The sequence below is a fragment of the Ooceraea biroi genome, chromosome 4 (assembly GCF_003672135.1).
Source record: "Ooceraea biroi isolate clonal line C1 chromosome 4, Obir_v5.4, whole genome shotgun sequence".
NCBI classification, from domain to species: Eukaryota; Metazoa; Arthropoda; class Insecta; order Hymenoptera; family Formicidae; genus Ooceraea; species Ooceraea biroi.
Window position 1 is genome coordinate 14,623,661 of NC_039509.1, and position 23,773 is coordinate 14,647,433.

The 23,773-nt window shown below is 44.5% G+C and overlaps 2 protein-coding genes across 2 annotated transcripts in view; one reads left to right on the forward strand and one right to left on the reverse strand.

Moving 5' to 3' along the window:
* LOC105283841 (agrin) overlaps positions 1-23,773 on the forward strand; it is a 360,457-nt gene that overhangs the window by 321,331 nt on the left and 15,353 nt on the right. Inside the window, exons 7-17 of the mRNA XM_026968792.1 lie at positions 8,358-8,573; positions 8,832-9,073; positions 10,291-10,477; positions 14,784-14,878; positions 19,180-19,309; positions 19,634-19,864; positions 20,537-20,833; positions 21,134-21,283; positions 21,523-21,783; positions 22,066-22,212; positions 22,626-22,862. Coding sequence (XP_026824593.1) covers positions 8,358-8,573; positions 8,832-9,073; positions 10,291-10,477; positions 14,784-14,878; positions 19,180-19,309; positions 19,634-19,864; positions 20,537-20,833; positions 21,134-21,283; positions 21,523-21,783; positions 22,066-22,212; positions 22,626-22,862 — 2,193 coding nt within the window. The remainder of the gene's footprint in view (positions 1-8,357; positions 8,574-8,831; positions 9,074-10,290; positions 10,478-14,783; positions 14,879-19,179; positions 19,310-19,633; positions 19,865-20,536; positions 20,834-21,133; positions 21,284-21,522; positions 21,784-22,065; positions 22,213-22,625; positions 22,863-23,773) is intronic.
* LOC105283789 lies at positions 101-8,351 on the reverse strand. Its single transcript, XM_011346831.3, has 3 exons — positions 6,586-8,351; positions 749-987; positions 101-677 (listed from the first exon to the last, which is right to left on the reverse strand). Exons 1-3 carry the CDS (start codon positions 6,652-6,654, stop codon positions 671-673), a joined length of 315 nt encoding a protein of 104 aa, XP_011345133.1. The 5' UTR covers positions 6,655-8,351; the 3' UTR covers positions 101-670.

A 23,773-nucleotide genomic window follows, 5' to 3' on the forward strand; every position in this document is an offset into this window, starting at 1 on the left:
TTCTAAAATTATAGTTACATACGTATCTTATAGTTACAATTATAATTATAAGATAATAAATCTTATTAATGTATCGTATGATTCAATCAAGTTAGAAAATTAAGACGAATATTTTTTTATTGTGGTAACATAACAGGTGAAGATGCAATTTTGTATTTATTTCGTGACGGAATTGATCCGGACTGCATTTAAAAAATAGTATATTATTGTTCATATTGCATCCATCGCTTCTCATTCAATCACATTTCACATCGTCCGATGTCAACAAGTTAACGTACGACAGACAAATCGTTGGTGTCAGCAAATCTATTTACACCACCAGTCACTTGCGCTTTCCTTCGGACCATATTTCGTTACAATTATTTGGATTTCGGCTAAAACGATCCGTCACGCAGCAGGGAGACCAATCCTCTTCCAACCGACCATCTGTAACCACCTCTTAACCTTCTACATCTACATCATTCCTCTTGTCTGCGCACCCTCTTGGGAACAGAATCCGTTTTATACAGGATGTCTCATAATTTCTCGCAGAATTATTTGCGATAAGCAAATCTTTCAACTTTTTAATCATTCCGGCAATTTAAAAAATTACAAATTTTTTGATAATGGATGATCCGAGAATAGTGCGCGTCGTCTTAACGTTTAGTGTTTCCGCTGCTTGATTCCGCACTTAATTTCTGAAACAAGGTTATCCTGATATATTTAACAAAGTAGAGTATCCTCGCCAATTTATACTGGTGAAACTTACTTTACCGCGACATTAAATGTTAAGTAACTGTTTAAATATTGACGAAACATCACCGACGCAACACCACCGTCGTTTTTCCTTGATGGAGCTACGTGTATTCTGTAGCATCCAATACATTCACCCCTTAATACGCCGTATTCCACACAGCTGTCATCGTTCGTGTCTGCAGATACTCGCAGACACACGAGAATCCTTCCTCCCCGGTCCAACCCCCTCGCCCTTGAGCTTTCCTCCTCTCCCTACCACAGAAGCAGTACAAACTTGGCAGGCGTTTAATCAACCGAGCAGTAAAGACAAATGTTTGATCAGACAGGTAGCTACTGGGAGTAGGCCGTGTTTGTTTAGGATTAGGTAAGTCCATTCCCTCCCCATCCCCTTCACTCCTTCACACCGGCTCGCGCCGAGACTTCGCAGAGCGGTGCATTCCGGCGTGGTAGATGGTTACGGTTACAGTAATCGCAGTCGACGGTTAACGAGCTGGTTAAATACGCTGCCGAGCGATTTCAATCTGCACTCTTTAGAAATAATCGTTGGCGACACACGGACGCTGCACAGAGGCGAGCAAACGGTGAATCTGCCGGGTAATCGAGAAGTTTCCGGCAAGACTGGTCCACCCCCGTAATTGCAATGTAAAGACACGCTTCAGATACGAGAGCAAAAAAGAACCTTTACAGCGAGTCGCAAGCATTGCGAACCAATTTTTCACTTGTTCTTTCCATTTTTCTCAACGACAATTCTGCATGTGCGATTGACTCAAACAATCTGAGATCTGTTATTCATTGCCCGATAAGTATGATTAATGACACGAGCATGACGGGCTGATGTCACTTATAATCCAACATTGCACAGATTGAAGTCGCGATACCAGCACGCAAAAGTGACGAGCACGTTAAAAGAAAGACGCCGTAAGAACGACAGGACTTCTTTATAGCAAAAATGGTAAAACTTGCCCGAAACGCGAGATAGATCGCGTGCGGCGTACGCATCATAAATCCTGCGTGCGTGTACGTAGGCGTGTACGTAAAAGACGATATGCGAAAATAATAATCCTTGTAGCCGTCCGGGGGCAAATCCGTGGCGCTCGTCGCACGATCCATCTTCCCAGAGCTTAATAACGGCCAACGATGTACACGGAAAAAGGAAGTGTAATAGAGATGTAGGCGAAAAGACTGGTGGAGAGGTCGAGCGGGGTGGAACGGTGGCCGGAAGTTTACAAAGACGAACGTCTTCCCGCTTTTCGTTCCGCTGTTTCTGCCTTCGTATTATATCAGGAACAATGAAACGCAATATCCGGCCAGGAATGGTCGGAGCAGAATGGCAGACGTTGAGAAGGAAAGGAAAAGGAGGAGAGAAGAGAGGAAAAGGAAGAGAAAAGACGCAGAGTTTCCTCGGTTGATTCTCGTTGGGCGGAAAGCCTAGTACAACAATGAAGTCACCCTTTCATCAATCGGCGCCAGTTGCGACCCCCTTATAAACGCTGGTATCAATAATAAATTCTCCCTTAAAGTGCCAGCTCACGCAACTGTCTTTCTCTTTTCTCCTGATCCTTCCTTCTCGTCTCGTCTCGTTTTGTTGCTCGAGATCGAGGGAATGGCTCGAGGAATGAATCTAAAGCGACGATAAATCAAATTAACTCCCGAAAGTTTCGAGACTTTTCAGCTTACCCTGAGTCGGCGCAGGTAGTATTTTGTGGTTGTGATTGGATAGAAGCGGAATCCAAGAAAAAGAACGGGGGTTCAGCCGTCGCGATCGTGAAACCTGTGCGGCAATGTAAAGAACCGCCCCAATGTTGTCGGTTATAATGTCCCGTCATAATTATCGATTCCTTACGTGAACTACTTTTATTAGCGTCGTGAATATTGAGGAGAAAAGTATATGGAGTTGAAAAATACTTCCCGAGAATAATTTATAAAATACGAGGAAGCAATGCTAATGTCTCACGAAGGGAAAAATCAGGCTCGTTAGACCGACAATCGTAAGACAAATTAATGGACCTTTCATTTTTATTTAAATGAGACCTAAATTGTATTTTCTTCTGAAACTCTTTCTGTTTCTCATATTTTTTCTAATCTCCTCTAATCTTTTTAAATTACTCATTTTTACTGCTGTTATAAATTGTCTCGTGTTAGTTGACATATCATAGTCTCACATATACGTGTAACAAGGGGACAAGTATTTAATTAACTTTTAATTTTATTTTCTCCTAGAAATGTTTTTCTCCGCTTTTATGGGACATGTTCTTTTTCCAATATCATGTACAGGGAGAGACATTTCTCTATTTCTTTCCCTCTGCCTCTATCATCTCCAGTAAGTTCACTACGCTCTCGTCTTCTGTGCTTCGTGAGACGCCGCTTGCAAGTCGCGCCCGTCACGCATATCCACCTCCGAGGAAGAGGAAGATCGCGGCGCGCGGCGCTATTTTCTTCACGCTCGAACGTGCCGAAATAAGGGTCGACCGGGAAAAGGTAGAGCCGGCCATGAAGGAATGCCGGATTCCCGAAGCGTGGCACCTCGGAAATGGATTCAACTAAATTCTCACACTCGCCGAGCCAAGCTGAGCCGAGCTGAGACGTTCGCCCTTACGCGAGGGTGAGATGCCGAAAGGAGATGTGGTGGAGGGAACACCAGGGAAAGATGCGGGAACGAGGATGGAGCCGAGACAAACCGAGAGCAAATGTGTTTATCCACGAGACGTTTTGCAAACGGAATTCAACGAGCCGGAAATTTCGGCGGTGTCAGTTTGAGGAAACGATTTCCACTTGCCAGCCAAGGAAGGGATGCGCGATAGTCGGGTTTGGGGTGACGGTGGTGGCGGTAAGACGACGGAAAAAGGAGGTGAAACCCCGACCGGAAACGATTTCGCGCCGGAGGCACGTTAGTTGGCAAGAAGCGAGCGGATGTAAGTAACGATCGGTTATCGACGATCATGTAAGTGTCGATAGCGGCGAGATTGCGTCGAACTGGTTAGTGACGACAGAAATGAACGTTGTCGTCGTTAAAAACTGGCTTAGACAAACGCCGATACCCAACAGCGCTCGCACGTGTTCAATTATGAGGATGAAAGAGGACAATGAAGTGGATATCGCGCTTATTAGTCAGACACAGGTTCCAATTACTATGTTTGAGACAACGCGAAAATATTATTACTGCAAAGCACATATTAATCATGTCGTTTAATTAATAACTGCTATCGGTTCGATAGAATCGAAAGTGACTGCCAGCGGAAAGCGAAAGCTAAGTAAAAAGCAATAACAAATTTTAGTTTCCAATACAAAATAATACAAACGTGTGCACCCATTGTCACGTTGTTTGTAACGATGAAAAAAGAAACAAAGCGCGGGGAACAGTTTCATTATCATCAATCAAATATCGACAACCACACGTGTATTGACAGATCCATCGCGACTCGCACGTGTATAATTATAAAATTTTCAACGTGAAATTGTTCAAGCACCCACGCAACGCGCGGCATTTCGGATTCCAAAGATCATCGTACTTTAACGACGGCATCGGTTGTCAACCGCGCGATGGAACGATATCTCGTAAAACACGCATCGAGGTAACCGTTCACATTCCGGCCAATGTGCTCGTAAAAGACTTATCTTTATCCTGCGCAAGCAGCCGGCAATTTGTCCGGCTTGCTCGGCAACTCGGGGCGCAGTCGAAATTTTACGTCGCCCGCAACTCTGTAAATCGCTGGTCCCGGTTCTCTGGGCTGCTTTTACACACTCATATTTACGCGCTCCGAGCCTAAGTGACACGAGGAAAGAGAGACTCACGGAGGAGGCTCACATGCTTGTGAAGACAAGGAATGGACGTAAGTATTGGGTCGTCCGGAAAGTTCGTGCCGATTTTGAAGGAAAATTCAAAGGCAACATTTTTTTATGTCGATAAATATTTATTGACTTATGTATGCACCGTTTTGTTTCACAACCTTTGTCCATCTTTCACGCAACTGGAAGATTCCATTCTCCCAGAACTTCTTAGGTTTCTCGGCGAAAAACTCCTCAAGGTGGTTTTTTATGTCGATCAAAGAGTTGAAGTTCTTGCCGCTAAGAGAATTTTGCAAAGACCTAAATAAGTAAAAGTCTGAAGGTGCAATGTCTGGTGAATACGGTGGGTGAGGTGGCACATCCCAGCCAAACTCCAACAATTTTTGTCGGGTAGTCGAAGAAACATGAGGTCTGGCATTGTCCTGATGGAACACGACGCCCTTCCTATTAGCTAATTCTGGACATTTTTCCTGAATCGCTGTCTAATTCGTCCAGTTGCGAGCAGTACTTATCTGCATTTATCGTTTGGTTGTGTGGTAGGAGCTCATAATATAGGATTCCTTTCCAATCCCACCAGACACAGAGCATGACTTTTTTTGGATGAAGGTCGGCTTTCGGAGTGGTTAATGCTGGTTCATTTCGCTTACCCCAGGATCTTTTTCGTTCTACATTGTTGTAAATGATCCATTTTTCGTCACCCGTCACTAATTGCTTCAAAAATGGTACGTTTGCGTTGCGCTTGTACAGCGAGTCGCAGATGGAAATGCGATCCATTACATTTTTTCGGCCAAATTATGCGGAACCCATACATCATAGCGACTTACGTAACCAAGCTTCACTACATGATCGTGGACAGTGGTTTTCGATATTTTCAGTATCTCTGCTAATTCACGTGTCGTGTAGCGCGGGTTATTCTCGATCAGTGTCTTGATTTGGTCATCATCAGTAGTAGAGGGTCTGCCCGAGCGTTCTTGGTCTTTAAGATTAAAATCACCAGCTCTAAACTTAGCGAATCACTTACGTACGGTTCTTTCAGCTAAAGCGCCTTCTCCGTAAACAGAACATATCGAATTTGTTGCTTGTGAGGCATTTTTGCCTTTCCGGTAATAGAAAAGCATCAAGTGTCTAAAATGTTCTTTGTTTTCTTCCATCTTGAAAAGAGTACAAAACTGACACGAATCAATTTATCTGAAACAACTTTTTTCCTAAAGATGCGTTGAAATGTCACCTTTAAGCATATGTATATAAATCGTATGTTTTCAATAACATTGATATATTCAAACATGTTCCAACGCCATCTATTAAAAATCGGCACGAACTTTCCAGACGACCCAATAGATCGAACGCGCGGCAGGACGGAACGTGTACATCCAGCCGGAAGCAGCCACGGAGGTGCTGTTAACATAAACCCCAGTCATTGCTCCCCAGATATAATACACCCTTGTACCAGTCTCGCGCATAATGTCGGATCGTCTCGTTTTGCCTTTGCCGTATCTTCTCGTAGTCTCGAGACGGCGAGTGAAAAGAAGAACTTGGGTACTTGTCGCGACGAGAGAAGAGGATACGCGCAAGCGAAGAAGAAAAGAAGCCTTGATGAGATCTTAGCCTCCGCGGCATTATTACATGTTGAAGCAGGGACTATCTAACGCGCGTGTCTTATTACGTTGGCTCTTTTCTCATTATTTATTTAATAATGTTCTTATGACACGTCTGTATAAATTATATAAGTAAATAATATGCATGCTTGAATATATGTGTGGATGTCCGAAATGCGCGTGGATTCTTTTATCTTATTGCGTTGCAAAATATATTTGTTTAAGAGAGGAACAGAAGCAGATCTGAATAATAAAATTGCGATCGAAATGGATGACGTTGACGCGCTCTGCCCGTAGACGAAGATGACGGGCAATTTACAAGGCTTTTACCGCACGCCGAGCGATTTTGAGATATTCTCGCTCGCAGTACTCATAGAATGCAGGATAGGTATCTGCACGTGAAAGGAAGACGACTAAAAGGGATCGATATTTGCAGTTGCTTTAGCGGAAGTAACTAGGATGCACTCACGCAGTGTATACATAAGTAGCTTGCATCACGAGCGTCTTCCACATATCCGAAAATCACCTCGCGATTCATCGTGAACCGATAAAGTCCGAAAATCCGCCGATTTTACGTTTTGAGATAATTTTTTCCTATGGTAAAAATTTGCTGCAAACGATGATCTTTCCCCATTTATGCACTTTGCGCAATTAAGACGTGCTTCCTCGTACAAGTTATCAGCAGTGAATCGGTATTCCGCACCCATCGCTTCCGCTAAATTAAAGGATGATTCGCGAATAATAGGAGGAATGTACGAAGAGCTCATCAGTCACCCGCGCGTCGCGATACATCGCGCCGCGTCGCCGTCTTTGCGCACGTTCCACAGGAGATTCCCGTCCGTCGAACGGCGGTCCGTCGTCCATACTGAAAAGGTCTTCCAGCGGCTTTCACGTCGTGCCCCGACCCGATAATACAAAGAAATCCGCATCAGGGTAATGTCGCGTGAAGTTAACGCGCGTCGGCGTAACCGCCCCCGCGCTCCCGCCCTCGAGCCCCCGAGGGCGAGATCGTGGCCGGTATTTCGATGAAGGCTGCAGGCGGACGGCGAGGAAAGAAGCGGGATGAGGAATCCCGTTAAGGCGGAGAGACCGTGAAAGGACGCGATGACATCGCTCTATCTCATCCGGTGCGAGCGGTGGAAGCGATACAAGAGTTCCTCTTGATCGCGCGGTGGGAATTACGCTGAAGCGGTGAGAAGGAAAGAGTATCTCCGACACCGATCAACGCTAATCATTTCGAAACATTTCAACGGGGAATATCACAGATAAAGAAAGGCTAAAAACGGAGGAGCATCCCCCTAATCTCGAGAACGCCGCCTTCGTGTGGAAAACGCGATTGTAAAGTGATTTCTCCTGCTGCAGCGCGCGGCAATACGACGATGCTTCTCAGAGATCGATTAGCGTTAGGCTCGAGTAGTCGAGCTGGCGCACGAACGCCGGCGAAGGAGAACGGGCTCGGGTTGCGGAAGGGTCGAGTTTAGTCGCTCCACTGGACTGTAACTCGAGCTAACCTCGAGAAACACCGCCACCGCCGAGGGAGAACTTGCCTCGTCAGCCATCGGTATAAGGTCGAAATCTACCTACCGCCTGCAGACAGGAAACGGAATCCAACTTCCTTCCTTGGTCGAGGGCGAAGATTAATCTCGGTGCAGCCATACCTCCTCCACCTGGACCACCGCACAGCCACCCCTGTACCTTACCCTTGCCACTCACGCTCTTTCACGTTCGCTCGTTCGCTTGCGTTGCGTTGCCAGTGTTGCACAGTATGCAAATTTTCTTGACGGTGATCCAGCAAACGATGATTCATTGAATAAAAAGAATCATAAGCAATTTATTGAAAGTTGATTGATTTTGCGGAAGTTACTTCAAATGACAGGAGAATTTGTCAAATATATAAATATTACAACTTATTTTACTATTTAATCAACCTTGATATAAACTTTATATTATAGCTGAGTTACATAGCAACTATGAAGAGTTAACTATTGAAGACAGTTAATTTTTCTTATCAAAAATAAATATAGATAAATCAAGTAAAAGTTTGAAGAGCAAAAATTAATGCTTTCTCTCTATCGCTCTTTTTTGAGAGAGAATAATAGCTTATTTATGTAGCAGTTGTCCAATATGTGTGATTTATCACGTACGAATAAACTTATATGATTCTTTATCATTCTCCAAAATTCGACAATTCTCATATCAAGAGCTGATAATTAATGTGTTGATTGCGAATTAATTTTCCAGATCCTTGCGAAAACATCAAGTGTGCAGAACCGGAAACTTGTCAACTGGACGATTCGAGACAACCGGCGTGTCGATGCGGGGAACAATGTGGCCTCGAACACTCGCCAGTTTGCGGAAGCGACGGCAAAACGTATTCGAACGAGTGCATGCTGCGGCAGGAGGCCTGCCAATCCCGATTACCGCTCAGAAAAATCTACAACGGCGCCTGCAATTCCGGTAATACGAAGACCACTAATATTCGATCCGGAACGGAATCTCGGAAACTCGATCTGGCACGAATATTATGATACAATTTTCGCATAATTGTGTCATGATATTGCGTTACGTTAATCGTCTTCATACCATTATTCAAAGAATTTAGAAAAATTTTGATTTTACTTTAATGAAAATCTCGCGATTTGATGAGATCTGAATCTGCTGCAATCTTCTGAGAACACAGAGTGAAAAGTCATACGATCTCGTTCAATTTCACAGGACAAAATCCCTGCGAGGCGGCGAAGTGCAGCTCCTACGAGCAATGCGTGATCAATCGTCAAGGAATCGCCAATTGCGAGTGCGGTCCCGAGTGCGAGCCGGTCATGAGGCCTGTGTGCGCTCGCGGTGGGACCACCTACATGTCCATGTGCGAGCTGAAGAGGCAGGCTTGCCTGACGAGGAGCAACATCGAGGTGGCCTATGCCGGCATATGCGGCTCCAGAGGACCCTGCTCGGAAATGGTCAGTCTCGTCTAAACCATCCGGAGTGTCTCACGCATGGAGAATGCACGCGCGGAACGCGAGAACCGAGAACGTTCCGTACGAAACATGCTCGCGGTTTTCGCTTCCGCTTCCGCTCGCCGCAACGCGCTATGGTGGATCGGAGTTTCGAGGCCGCGAATTATTGCACTTCGGGGAATGTCTCGGTCCTTGACGGACGTTAGCCACATTCTGGCAGCGTTCTGGTGGCATATTTCATTAAATTCGACAGGTCGATTATACGCGTGCAGAACATAGTTAATGCACTGCAGCATACATTGCAGCGCATTCGTGCACCGTAGAAGATCCAGCTATTCGAAATGATCTTTGCAATAACTGGAAACAATTCGGCGATAGAAAAGATTTAAACAATTAGGTGTTAAATATGTATGCAATAATCTAATCTGCGATGTCAGATATTGATATTGGAAATCCTTAGCTTCGGGAGAGAAACGAATTGCTGTTCGAAATGCCACGATTTTAGCTCCTATGAACACTGTCGGTCCACAAAACAAGGTCTGTAATCGATGCCGAGCTTGCTCGCGAAACGGAAATTGCTAGATGTATTCACCGCAGAAATTGGAAGGGATCAAGAGTCCGATGGAGTGCGGAGGGAATTTCCTCTATTTCTCCTTCTCGATACTTCCTCGATTTCCCGCAAAATTCGAAGGCCCGAGGTGAGATCTCCACCATTTCGACGAGCTCCTTCGCCAAAAGCAATTGTCGCTAATTGGATGACACCGAACCTGGTATCTCCGTGGGAAAGCTAGTATGTACGTACTAGCACGAAAAGGAACGGGGAAAGATCGAGCCCGATGAATTTCACGAAGACATTCGAGTATTGAGCTCCTCGTCTCGTGCATTTCTCATGAACAGAATGTGCTTTACGATACTCTCGATATTCTCGATACAATGGTGAAAAGCAACTCGGCTAACTAATTAATTTCCCGTCTGCATTTCCAATATTTTCTCTATATTCCTTATAGTTAGAAAATGTATGAAGGAAGGTATACGAAGAAAACAATCATTATCTTTCAACCCTATGTGGATAATTATCATCTCATATTATTAGATCAGCGAATTGAACCACTTGTAGAAGACGCGACGCTTACTTGAAAAAGTTGTGATTAGGAAACGACGGTACGAAGTAATATATCATAGACACATAATAATGCGTGGACGTTATTTGTGGTTCGCAGGTGTGTCAATGGGGTGCAATTTGCGCGGAGAATGGTGGGAACGCAGTATGCGAATGTCCGACTTGTCCGGCAGAATTTCAGCCCGTGTGCGGCGATGATGGCATCAGCTACACCAACGAGTGCAAGCTTCGCCTAGAGGCGTGTCGACATCGACGAGAAATACGTATTCTCTACCAAGGACAGTGCAGTGAGTACCACCAAAGCAGATTTGTACGCGAGCACATATCCTGTCCGTGAATGGACAAAGCGAAATCGGAAATTCATTTACACGGATGGCATTACGAACATTGGCAGAATTAATTCCTAGTTTTAACGATAATATGTAATAATACGGAGGATATAATGGGTAGTTTCAGATTTCATGTCGTATATTAAATGAAAATGTAGATAAATAATTTTCACTATAAAATTTCTTATACGCATAAAAATAGTTGTTGTCTACTTTGAAGTTTCGAACATTCTTCAATATGCGATAAAAGCAAATGGATTAATATATTAATCGATTATAATAATATATTTCGTACAATCTGTTGGGGTAAAAAGCAATATTATTTATCAAGTAATGAAATTTTTCTCATTTTATAATCTAAACATACTTCAATTTCATCGCTCTTCGTTTCATTGAATAATTGAATCGATTCTATCGCACATTCTCCATCATCGCGGCAAAAATATCGCCGACGAGTTAATCTTTTAAATAGGTCCCGCAAAGTCCTTCCAAAAGTGCCTCAATTAATCACGTAAAATTCCGAATTCCCAATCTGGCGAATTGTTCCACATTAAGTATTCTTATCGGTGCTAATATCAAGAGCGGGAAATAATTTTCGTCTCGCGACGGAGCGTTAAGAGAACAAATCTGTAATTTTAATATGCCAGAGTGCAGTCGGACAGCAAGGGTTAATATACGGTCGCGTAACCACCCTGTTCGTTCTCCTCCCATGGCGGCCGCGATAACTTAAAACTTGCTACGACTAATTTGAATATCCGGGCCCAGGGTAAATTGAATTTATAACGGATTTCTGAACGATCTTAAGTAGCGCGGCGGCATGAAACTTGATTAACGTCGATGGCCTCGCATCGCGTGTTTCTCTAGAATTAAACATCGATCGACCGACGTCCGCACACTTCTGCTTCCTCGTGTTCGATGCGATGTGATAAGGCACCGCTGAGATCGCAAAAAATCGCCACTGATTTGAAAAAGAAATTTAATTAATTTACTAACTGCGACAAAGAAAATCCGCCTCTCTCGGTACAATAATATAATGTATAAATAAAATCTCTATGCGTGTGTGTAGTATGTGTGTTTCGAAACGAGACTGTATTTCTGATTTTGCAGTCTGGACATTTATCTCGAATATATACGTGCAGGTACCATTATTAATCTTTCCTTCTTTTGTTAATGACGGTTTCTTTGCCGCGGATACATGCGATAGGTGCCGCGTTTGATGAAGTTACCCTCAGGCCACGTCAGATGGATTTTCAGTGATACCAGCCGGAGCGTTTCTTTTCTTTGCCGGTTTCCCTCTCCCCCGCAATGGGAATTCCGGACGATATCGTAAACAACTTCATGCATACTGCACTCGGCGATGCATCACCGCGACTGCACGCGAGCTCTCGCGCTATTAATCTTCGTTTTATTATTTTCTACGATGCCTTTAATAACGACGCCGTACCGTTCTCCGATCCTGCGAGGGTCGCGAGAAAAAGAGAGCGACGAGGAGAACGAGGGAGAAAGGTGGTGAGGGTGATTTCATCGACCGTGTACTTTACGACGTTGGCCCGTACCCTGCAATTTCATTCTTATTAATCCACCCCTACCGTCGATATGCCGGAACGAGCCGCTATCAGGATCGTGGTTTGGAAAGGACGCGAATTCTTGGGCGATTTTCCGTCCCGTGCGTCCATTCTTAGCGTCCGATGAATATCACCGTTCAATTCGCGCTCCCGTGCGCTAAGATTCCCTGATGGAACATGCGACTCTCATGACGATCTTGAAGGAAATGCACCCCTTAACCTGCTGAACTGAAAAGCTAGATATCGTCTTTTCATCACAAAAAATGTTAAAATTGTAGCTATAACGTATAATAAATAATAAGAGAGACTCTCATATCGCTTGCGTATTGCTTGCGAGACAAATTTGTGCAATTTGTAAAACGTATTATCTTCAGGATCAAAAACCGATACAATCACAGTAGTTATAATCAGCGGGTCAGTCTCGAACGTAAATATTTCGTCGTTAAATATTATAATAACATTTTCTGTTGCCGCGAGCTTCTGTTAACAGCTTTTTCTTTCGTAAAAACGAGCGAAGGAGAGACGATGTCACTGGAATTAAACGAGGGAGAACATCCTTCGCCCTACTTCATCTCACCGGCTTCATCCTTCCGCTCGTCTTTATGGAAATCGTTCGCGAATGAAACGCTTTTCATCGCGAAACAAACGCACAACTCAGTGATGGCCCCCGAGGAATGATCACGGCGATGACACCTGGCACTGTTCATTTCCAACGCAAATCCACATATTCATGCGAAACATTCCTCGATGATCGTATCTGGCCGGAAAAACGATCCCTGAATACGAGTCGTCTACGTACAATGATCTCAGAAACATTTTTCAAGAACACGCAAACGGCAAAAATTAAATAAAAAGCTAGAAAATGCAAAAATATAATAATAATAAACTTACTAATCTGACTTAATATGCAAGTATAATATATCTCTAAATGTTGTTACCGATATAAGTGAAATGTATAAATAAATGGATGACATGGAAAATAGAAAAACAGCGTTCGTTTGGCAAGATCAATCTGCAAAGTTTGCAAATGTATCTCGCATTCGCGTCTTACGACTCGGCGGAGGAATAAACCGTAACATTTCCGATTTGCATCTTTATTAAAAAGTTCCACTTGTCAACATAGTGCGGGACAAGCGCATCCGCGCCAGATCAGACGACAGATTTATCAAAAGCCCGCCGGCGGAGATGCGTTCAAACAGCGATCCCATCAAACCACCTCTCCGCGCATCTCAGTCCTCGACTGACGCTCTAAAGCCACGAGAATATAAAATCGCGCACTCGCGAGAGTTAGTCTAAACACAAACAGTAATTTCCATCACAAAAATCTGATGAAATGGGATACCAGGAACGACGGTAGGAGGGTGTATCCGCTCCGGAGTATCTACGATGCGTCGGTACCTACGTGTGCCGAGGTTTACCGAACTTTCCTCATAACACACGTACCCGGCGAACACGCCGGAAAGATTGGATTGCTTTTAATATCGAGCCATGACGACCTACGAATCTGAAATCGTGGATGGACGGGAAAGGAGAAGGAAGGAAGAAAAACTAAATTTCTCAACACGACCGAGTATCGCTGGACGTAAACTTTATATAATTGTCGAGGTCTGAAAGCGTTCTGCACTTCCTGCTTTTAAGATCGACTATCGCTCCGTGAGATTCTCGGTACCTCATAAACGTTTTATCGCGTGATTTTTCGCAGAGTTCCGAATCAGGATACGTGGAGAAACTTCATAATAACACCGTGCAGCGCTCACTCGCGGTAAGCCCGCGATAATAATAGAATTACGTTAGCCCAATGAGCGAGGGCCCCCGGGGAGGAACACGCGATCCATCGCGATCCCCCATAAATCGCGGGGCGACGATTTTCATTACCACCCATACTCGGCTCGCGTTAGAAATCGAGCGGAACGTACCGTAGAATTCGGTCTCGTGCAACGCGCGCGCGAACGTCGCTCCGCACTGGAATCACATGAGTTGTTACCCCGCGGCATGCACGCTGCATATGCATGCGCTTCCTTGCAGTTCCACCCCCCGTCCGTACCGCCGCCCTTCCGCCCTGTGTATTCGCAGTCACGCTTCGCGCGACGATTCTCGTCTCGGCTGCCTGCCCTGCTTTCGAGCTCGTGAGAAAACTCGGAGGGAAGTCACCCCGCCGCGAGCATCATCGAGCGTCGCCGAATGAATCTCCCTCGTCTTCCTCCCTCGCCATCTTCCCCTTGCCGGTCTGCCCGGACGTCCGCCGTGGATTTCAATGAATTCTAAAGATAACTTCGCGTCTGCCAGGCCGCCGTCGTCATAGCCACGTCTTTTCCCACTCTTTTCACCCTTTCCTCGACTTCTGTTACTCGCGTTTCGTTGCTACTAAGGTACCCTTTGTCCCGACCGCTTCCACCCTCATTCCTCGATTAGTCTCTCTCGTACCGTGAAAATGTTACTCGAAATGAACGCTGTTATACAAATTCCCGTGAGAGGCTTTATTAATGTTATCCTAAGACGGTTGGAAAAGACGGCTCGCCATTGGGATAGTCCAAGAACAATTACGCAATTAGCGGTACCAAGTAATGTCACGAAATCGGAGGAATATCGTGTTAGTCAAACGTACATATACATATAACATATAACTACAAATAATTGTATAATACATTGCAGATTTATAACTATGCGTTATTTAATTATGTCACCAATCATGTTTACAGACGGCTGCGAGAACAAGAAGTGCGAATTCTACAGCGAATGTGAAAGCAACTCCGGGGAAGCCAAATGCGTCTGTCCTTCAAACTGCAAGAGTTCGGTGAGTCTGTAAAAGGCGCCTAATTTACATACAATTACGTCACTATTGTACATGCATGTCGTAAACGACCCGTTAATTGCAGCAATTAATTTCATTTTTTCTTCGTACGTAGCGCGCAAGGACAGAATTTCTATTCTTCTGCGTTCCCAATATTATGTGTTGTTCTAACGATTCGCGTTCTAACAAACTGCGTGCCCAAAAATATATTGGAGGAACACGTGATGCGTATATTACGGGATAGTAAATCGAATGGGAATTTGAATCATTTGGATTATTCAAAATTGTCATTTTATTCGCGCGCTGTTTCACGATCGCTGATTTTATGAATGTCCCTTTCGTATTTCTGTGAAAATGTTATGCCGATGCACGAGAGAAATGATACTCAATCCAAGGTTGACAGTCCCGCGGATGAAAAACTCCGAATTCGATAAATCATAATATACACGTATTATTCACGCGCGCTCATAGCGTAATAATTCTTTCAAATAAACGTCAGATTATCGAACATTTCATTTACAACCGAAAGACGTGACTTTAACTATACGCTCCTGCGGCATATTTCACGCTTGAAATAAATGACACATTTAACGAGATTTTTTCACAAATACTTTGTAAAATATTCCACATTTGACGGAGAACAACATAATCATATTATAAAGGTTTATAAGCTTGTCTAGACACGCTTCTGTTACGCGAACATTTTCAATGCGTAAGTAAAGCAGTAAAGCAGGATTCACACAGATCGAGCAAGAACAGAAAACAGAATTCCTGCAACGCTCTTTCCTCTACAAGAGTCATTTTCTTAACAACCTGCTCATATTTCATTTTTTCTTCGCGATTCTGCGTAATGATTCTGTATCGATCATGTTGCAACGTATCTAAATGAGGCTCGCGCCTATAATTAGTCAAGATTCTCGAATTTTTGCGCGTCGAGAAGGGTGGATGAAGAGCATCATCATGCATTTTAGTCTCCACGTCGTTCCGAGGTGCTCGCGGTGCCGAGGCTTGCTCGTTAACGCTGTCGACGTAAAATATTCATACGATGATGAATGTCCCGCTCGATGCACGCGCATGCACCCGTATACGCATTCTCGACCAGCGGCGATATTCCGCGTTTCTCCCCAAGACCGTTCGATGCTGCGCCATGAAAGCAGGAAGCCGCTTCGTTAACGCCACGCGAGAGGTTGAGGGGGGGTTGCAGCGGGGTTGACGCATTTGCATACGCTATTTTCAGGACTTTCCATCAACGCCGTTGCGCGACGTGGTCGGTTTATTATATCCTTCTTCCGCGAGAATGAATGGTGCTTTCACGTTTCATTAGACGACCGACAATAGTCAACGGCTTCTCTCCGCAAAATGTCGAAAATTTCAGTGGCAAACGCCGCGTTTCAACGCGACTATGCGCAATGCAACAGCTCACCCCGCGTTCGAGAGAGTGCGAACGCGTCGAATTAAAAAAATTTTAATTAACATTTTGCGCTCCCTGGTAGTCGCGGCTTCGTCGGGCGTGGTCCGATGCGTTTTATCTCTTGACGCGTGTCACGAGTGTTCAGTGGTATGTTTCTAAGTTAATTATAGCAAGTCACTGTCATTCATTCATGCGATGAATGCGATACGTACGCGGACGAACCTGTCCGCTGTTAAGTCGGTATGGACAAAAAGCTCTCGCTTCTGAAAGCACAAAATTAAAGCATAAGAAGAAATGTAGTCGGTGATCAAATTGTCGGCGAGTCCTTTTCAGGCACGAGGCGAAAATTATTTACTCGCAATTGCTTGAATTGGCTCTTATTTCCGCATTATTTCCGCTAATAGTAGTTTAATGGCAAGAATTTTACGCGCGCCGACACATTAAATCCGATTCGACTCCGCGGAATTTCAATTTCCGCGGATTTATTTGCGTATCTCTCGGATCGATTTCCGATAAATAATTTTTCGTATCCGTTGCGCGCGCGGATATTACGGTTCCACCCGCTTCCCCCCGTGCCATCGCGGCGCGCATTCAGAATGCGGAAGCATGTCGGCTCATCAAGATACTGCGTTCCGCGGAAAATTCGAAAAGCCGATCTCGCTGGAGATAGTCGAGGTCACCGAAGACCTCACGATTCGCGGAACGTCCTGCTGACGAGACGACGAACAATTTCGAATTCCTTCGACGTGGTCTTCTCGTGATCGTCCACGTGAGGAAGACCGGGAACGAATAAGGGATGCGTTCAACGTCGGGGAAGAAGCGTCGAGAAAAAGGATTAGGTTTGCAGCTTTCATCGAGAAGCGAAACCTTTGGCAGACCTTCGCGATGTTCTTCCGGAGCGACGACGAAAGAATGTCCGCTCGTCAGTTGGCCACGCACGGTTATCGCAAAATATCGGCAACCGCGAATTGCATCACGCGAATATTCGTTAAAAACTTGTATCATTAAGATCTTTACTTATCAGATTACCGATAAAGTATTTTTTCTCTCATTTTGTGCGCAAAAAAACATGAAAAATCAATCACTGGTTTAAATTTCCATAATTTCTACACTTATCTTTCTCTCTATCTACGTTGAGAATTCTTAAAGATGTTTTTATTGGATGATACTGAAAATTGATTACAATCGATCGAGGTCAAAGTCCTCGTAACCGATGTTAGAAATTGCTAAAATTACTCGAACCAGAGTTTTAATCTCCACACAATTTCGTATCGAGAAATTATGGAAACGTAATTTAAACCAGTAATTGATTTTTCATATCTTTTTGCGCACAAAATGAGAGAAAAAATACTTTATCGGTAATCTGATAAATTAAAGATCTTAATGATACAAGTTTTTAACGAATATTCGCGTGATGTAACAGTTGTACGCAAACCGTAGAGATAATGTGAAGATAATGTGTAATTGTAGAGATAATGTAAAGTCTAAACCGCACGTAGAATCGCATTGATGACTTTATCATCCGTATCAGAGATTAAGCAGATACAATTTTGCTGTTAATACAATGCGGAATTATTGTACGCGAAGAACAGCACAATGGGCGCGTTCACGTACAATAATCCTCTTAATGAAACGCGGACCACGGATTCGCGCATACACGCGGATTAATCTCAGAAAACGAGCTGACTGACGTCAATTAAACTTAACAGTGAACCAACTAAATCGCGCAGTTCCTCTCTCTTTATCTATCTATCTCTCGCGTGCGGAAACTTCACCGCAGCTCGCATACCGGAAGCGGCTGTATTTTGACCCAACCGTAATAACTATTGTCTTCTGCATCGAAACGTCCGAGGTGCATTCGCGCGCGTAGCTCTCCCTCGAATTCCAATTAGATCAAATGAGCCTTTTCCTACGCGAGTGTATGTCTATTTGCATAACTATATCGCATTAGATTCCCTCACGACGCAAGATGCAAATTAAACAAATTGCGCTCGTGACTGTTATCATCAAATAATTTATCCGATTAAATTGCAATTACAAAAATAAAAATGCAATATTAAATATAACTGACAATTCGCTGCTAACTATTTCAATGATCGCCAATTACGTATTCACGATGTACATTTAACTGATAATGCAGCGATTACACATTATGCGTATCACATTTTTTATCAGAAAAAAATATTCTCGAATTTGTCGGATACGTACTACTGTTAATCAATCCCTTTCGCCGAAAGGCACGTTCCGTATATACACTCGCGAATATGACCGTGGTGGCTGGCGAAGAGTTGCAAGTGCATGAAACGCGCGTGTAATAAGCAAACAAGAGGAGCCGCGAATATGACGAGGCGGGCTAATTAAGTTTTGCTCTTTCCTGTGTTATTGCACTGCGCCACTCTCGGCCACCTCGTTCCCTGTTCATCCCCTGACCGTGCATTGCTGTCCATCAAATGCACCGCGCGCTCCCCGCATCTCTCGTAACGCGCAACAAGTGAGACACGCAGGACCCAGTCTTCCTCTCCTCTACTTTTTAACTTTTACTTTTAAATCTCCTTTGCTTTTGTTCGTACCATCTTGCGCGCACGCGGACATTTCGTTTTATCGCTCTTCAACAAAGTTATCCATTGCACACGAAAAGTAGATTGAAAAATATATAATAAGCAGCATATTTCTATTGCAATTTAGAAACAAATTATTTCTAAATTTTGTATTTTATATATTGCTAAATGCATTAAAATAAATCCGAGGTATAAGAATGCTAGTTTGAGAATTTAACAACCTCCAAATGCTTTTAATTATATTGTTGACATTTCTAATTAGCATAGTGGTATATTCAATTTATAATTAAATTTCATAATTAGAATTATATAATTATATTTGTAATTCTGTACAGGCAAGCGAACCAACGAGCATGCAGAAGGTTTGCGGATCCGACGGAGTGACCTACGACAATGAATGCGCCTTGAAAGAGGCGTCGTGCACGAGCCAAATCCTCATCACTGTTAGCTACATGGGCGATTGTGGTAAGCGACATATGTATATTTCATTTCATGTGTCCTGTAAACGCAAAATAATGCGATGCATTTGGATTCACTGATTACAACAGTTAAATTAAGAAGAATCTTTCCTCTTAATTTTGCTTCTGTCCACTTTGAGGATTTTTATGACATCGGATTTTCCTGTAAAAAGAAAAATAATAAGAAAAGAAGTAATCCACATAGCTCTGAGATAATCTTCTCTTTCAATATTCAAATTGCAGAATTCCAGTTAGTTAAGTCAAGTATTTTTTTCTCGATAACTCACTTGCTTCACTAGAATTAGTTAAAGAAAGAGAATCCGCTTTCCAGAACTGTGCACGAAAGTCGAGTGCGAGAACGGGGCGCATTGTGTGGCGGGTGAGTGCGTGTGCCCGAAAGACTGCCCGGAGAGCAGTGGAGAACTCGTTTGCGGTAGCGATGCGAAAACCTATCGGTCGGAGTGCGAGCTGCAGCGGGCGGCCTGCGGTCGAGATTCCAAGCCGGCATTGCAAGTCATATTTTACGGAGATTGCGGCGAGAGATTCGCCGTGGCAGCGCTGAGTATGTTTCCGAAATTATATTTATCTATCCGCGCGAGTCTCACACAAGTGACTATCGGTACAAACGAGCGAAATGTGCCAAATCATGTGATCTGAACATTCGAGTATAACAATGTTAACTCAAGGAAACAAGTGTCAGGAAATTAAAGATAAATTTCAATTAAATTGCAATTTTATAATTAAGGTCCAAAATTTCGAGCGAGACCGGCGTTCAACTTGACACTTGCAAATATCCAGCATACACCTTAGACTTGATGAGAAGCCATTGCGCGGCTTGACTTGTGCTCGTGCGTTCGGCACGTCTGACGCAACGCGATCCGGAACCCTTTGAGCGCAACGCTTGAGGCAGTACATGCGCTTACGAAGTTCCGGAGACGTTCCGACGTCTCGCGCGCAAGTGCACCTTCCCGTAATCTTCAGAAGTCGATGCTCTCGTATGGCGAAGCGACACGGCGCCATAATCGAAAATAGCTCGCGTGAAACGGTTTGCGATCAGCAGCCGGTCGCTTATTAGGACGCCAGCATCTCCTTAACGCTGTGATCCGAAGCGCGTTAACCGCATGTCATTAACTGCTAATTTAGCAACTAACGCTCCAGCAACACGAGCGCGATAAACCGCTCTAACCGCTGCTCTCTCTATGTCTATCTCTCTTTCTCTAACCACCGTCAACAGCGACCAAGTCGACACCCGCGGTGACTCGCGTGGCCACCACCGTCGCCGACGTGACCAGCACGCAGGAGCGCGAAGCCTGCAAGGACATCCACTGCGACTTCGAAGCGACCTGCGAGCTCGGTCCGGACAAGTTCCCCAGGTGCAGCTGCAGATTCGACTGCGGCTCCATCCCGAAGGAGAATATGCGGACCGTCTGCGGCAGCGACCTCAGGCTCTACTCCTCCCTCTGCGCTATGAAGATGGAAGCCTGCCAGCGACAGCAAGAGCTCAGGCTGCGGCCTCTCGATCTCTGCCAAGGTTGGAAAATCCAGAGAAAATCAGTGGAGAGATCCGATTGATCGATCGACGGGCGATAGACGGATGGGATTTGTTTCCCGAATGGTTGTGCGTCGTGATGCATGCTTCCCACAAACGCGTTTCTCCTCGCTTTGTTACGCTTTTTTACTAACAGGTGACGGTTTAATGAAAAATTAGTACACGCCGTGTGTCGTCAAATAATTTGCGAGAACGAAATGGTTGATTGCCCGTTGATCTACGTTAATGAATAAAATCGAAAAAGAGGTAATGAATATCATTTACTCAATGGTGTTCGCGCAGGCATGGAAGTAAAGCCCTGCAACGGCGATCCACCACTGGTAGACTCCGAGGGCAAGGAATACGACTGCGGTAGCGGACCAGAACGCAGAGACTGTCCTAGTAATAGTTACTGCCATCAGACCACGCGATTCGCTCGTTGCTGCAAGAAAGGTCAGCGGAAAAGTAATCATAGATCGACGAATATTCGTCTGGAATCTAATATTAATTACTGAAATTATTAAATTACCGGCTCTGCCCTGATTCTTCCAAAATTTAATACTATTATATTTCTTACATGAAATATAATCACGATATGATTGCGCTGAAGGAGATTCATGTGTAATATATCGCGCAAGATTTTCGCGCGGCACACGTGCGCTTCACGCCGACGGTTATATCTATTTTTCCAGTCCAAGGGATCCAAGTGGTGAAATGCATGGATACGTGGCACGGCTGTTGCCCGGACGGAAAAACCGCTGCACTCGGCCCGGACGGCGCGGGCTGCCCGAGTTTGTGCAGCTGCAACAGGCTCGGCAGCGTATCCGACACGTGCAACCCCGAGACCGGCCAATGCGAGTGCAAGCCGGGGGTGGGTGGCCTCAAGTGTGACAGGTGCATGCCGGGTTATTGGGGGTTGCCGAAGATCAGCGAGGGTCATCAGGGATGCATACGTAAGAACAGAAGTTGCGATTTTAAGAAATCCTCTTTATTCATAATTTCTGTCATTGCTTAATGCAATATACACATATTATATATAATACACAAAAACACAAGACGTTTGCGTACGATTTTTCTTTTGACTATAAAATATGTCCATCTGCTGGCTGCTGACATGATTATAATCATAATGTATTAAGCAAACTGTTTATTTTTGTACCTGTATCAAAAGATATGTTTACTTATAATACTTGTCGAAGAAATTACTTCGAATCGCTTCTTCTTTTTTATTACAGCATGCGGCTGCTCATTATTTGGCTCCGTTAGGGAAGACTGCGAGCAAATGACGGGACGTTGCGTCTGCAAGCCCGACATCCAGGGTCAGAAGTGCACGATCTGCAATGATCACAATAAGATACTCACACCTATCGGATGTTACCCAGGTATCGCGCGTAGAAATGATCGTCGGAAATTTAACCATTGTATTATACACACAGCTATGACAAAACACCATCTGCTCAATCCAAAGCACTTGTACAAACAAAGAAGGATCGGAAATATTTATTTTGCAATTCCGCTCAACAGTTAAATACTCCACCGGAATATCAAACATTTCATATTTTGCTCGCTTCCCTTCAAACATCCGATACACGTCTCTCTCTGCCACGACTTTGCACAATATCAGGATAACGTTTTAACATCGATCACATCAGATCGAACCTTCAGAAGAACCCTTTACGACCCTCTCGGGTGTTGTCGGATATTTCGTGACCCAGTCACGTGTCACGTGTGTGCCATTTCGATGTAACATAATTTTATTAACGTGACGCTGTCTAATTCGTTCTCTATCCCACAGCTGATACCGTACTGCCCATATCGACTTCCTGCAACGAGCTGGAATGCTACTCGGGTGGCCAATGCTCGGAAATCGGCGGTATACACTGCATCTGCCCGTCTTCATGCCCCACGGACATACCGTCCGTGCCGGTGTGCGGAAGTGACGGTCAGACCTACGACAACGAGTGCGAGCTACGGCTCTACGCGTGTCACCATCAAGCCGACGTGGTCACGCAGGCCTTTGGCCATTGCAGAGGTGGGTTCACTGAACGTACTCCGCCGAACAGGTCGCTTTCTGTCCTGCGCTACTGAGAAAGAAACGCACCGACTTCGCGAATCTCCGAAATTCGCGTATCAGTCTATCCCCTCGCCCTTTAGAAGCGCGGATGACGCGCGAAAGCCAGTCGATTAGTTGTGTCCCGATATCTGTGGCGTAACGTAGTCGAGAAAATGTCGAGCATCCACTCGTATAGCGGAGAACGATGTTGACAGAGATAAACGCGTCGGTGATTAGGCGGTCGAGCATACGCGAGAAGGGTTTCAAAGAAATCGGGAGAAATCTTGGAAGATACGAAATTGCAGGGTTGTTGAGACTGTATGTCGATTATTTCGAGCTTGCATTAACTGTCTTGGCAATCTCAAAAATGTACGAATCAAGGGAGATTGAGTAACGACGTCCATGCGCGATTCTCGCTCGAGAGACGTCATCGGAAAATTATACGATTTGTACGATGGGTTGGAAGCTGTATCATTGTAAGTAGAGTAACAATTGTTATCGTTAAGAAGATTCTTTGAACGATCTTTTGAAGAGTTGCGGCCTAATTAATGAGAAAACGGACGACCGCGCACTCTGTGGCATCAGTTTACGATACTTTAGACCGTTCTTCGGATAAAAGATTATTAATTTAGAGCAGCTGAAAACAAAGCAGAGACCAGATGAAAAGTAGCGTAAATCAGTAAAACCTTCCCGCGGAGAAGCCTGATCACGCAAACGCCTATAGCTTGTCCTAGAGAAACTAACCAGCAGCCTACTTTGTATCCAAACGTGATAATAAACTCATCAAGTTTCTACTGACATGTATATATATGTTTGTAACCCCCGCACCCGTAACTGAAACTACTACTTTGCTTACTTTCCTAATCAGCCGTACGTCTTCGTCGTTTTCG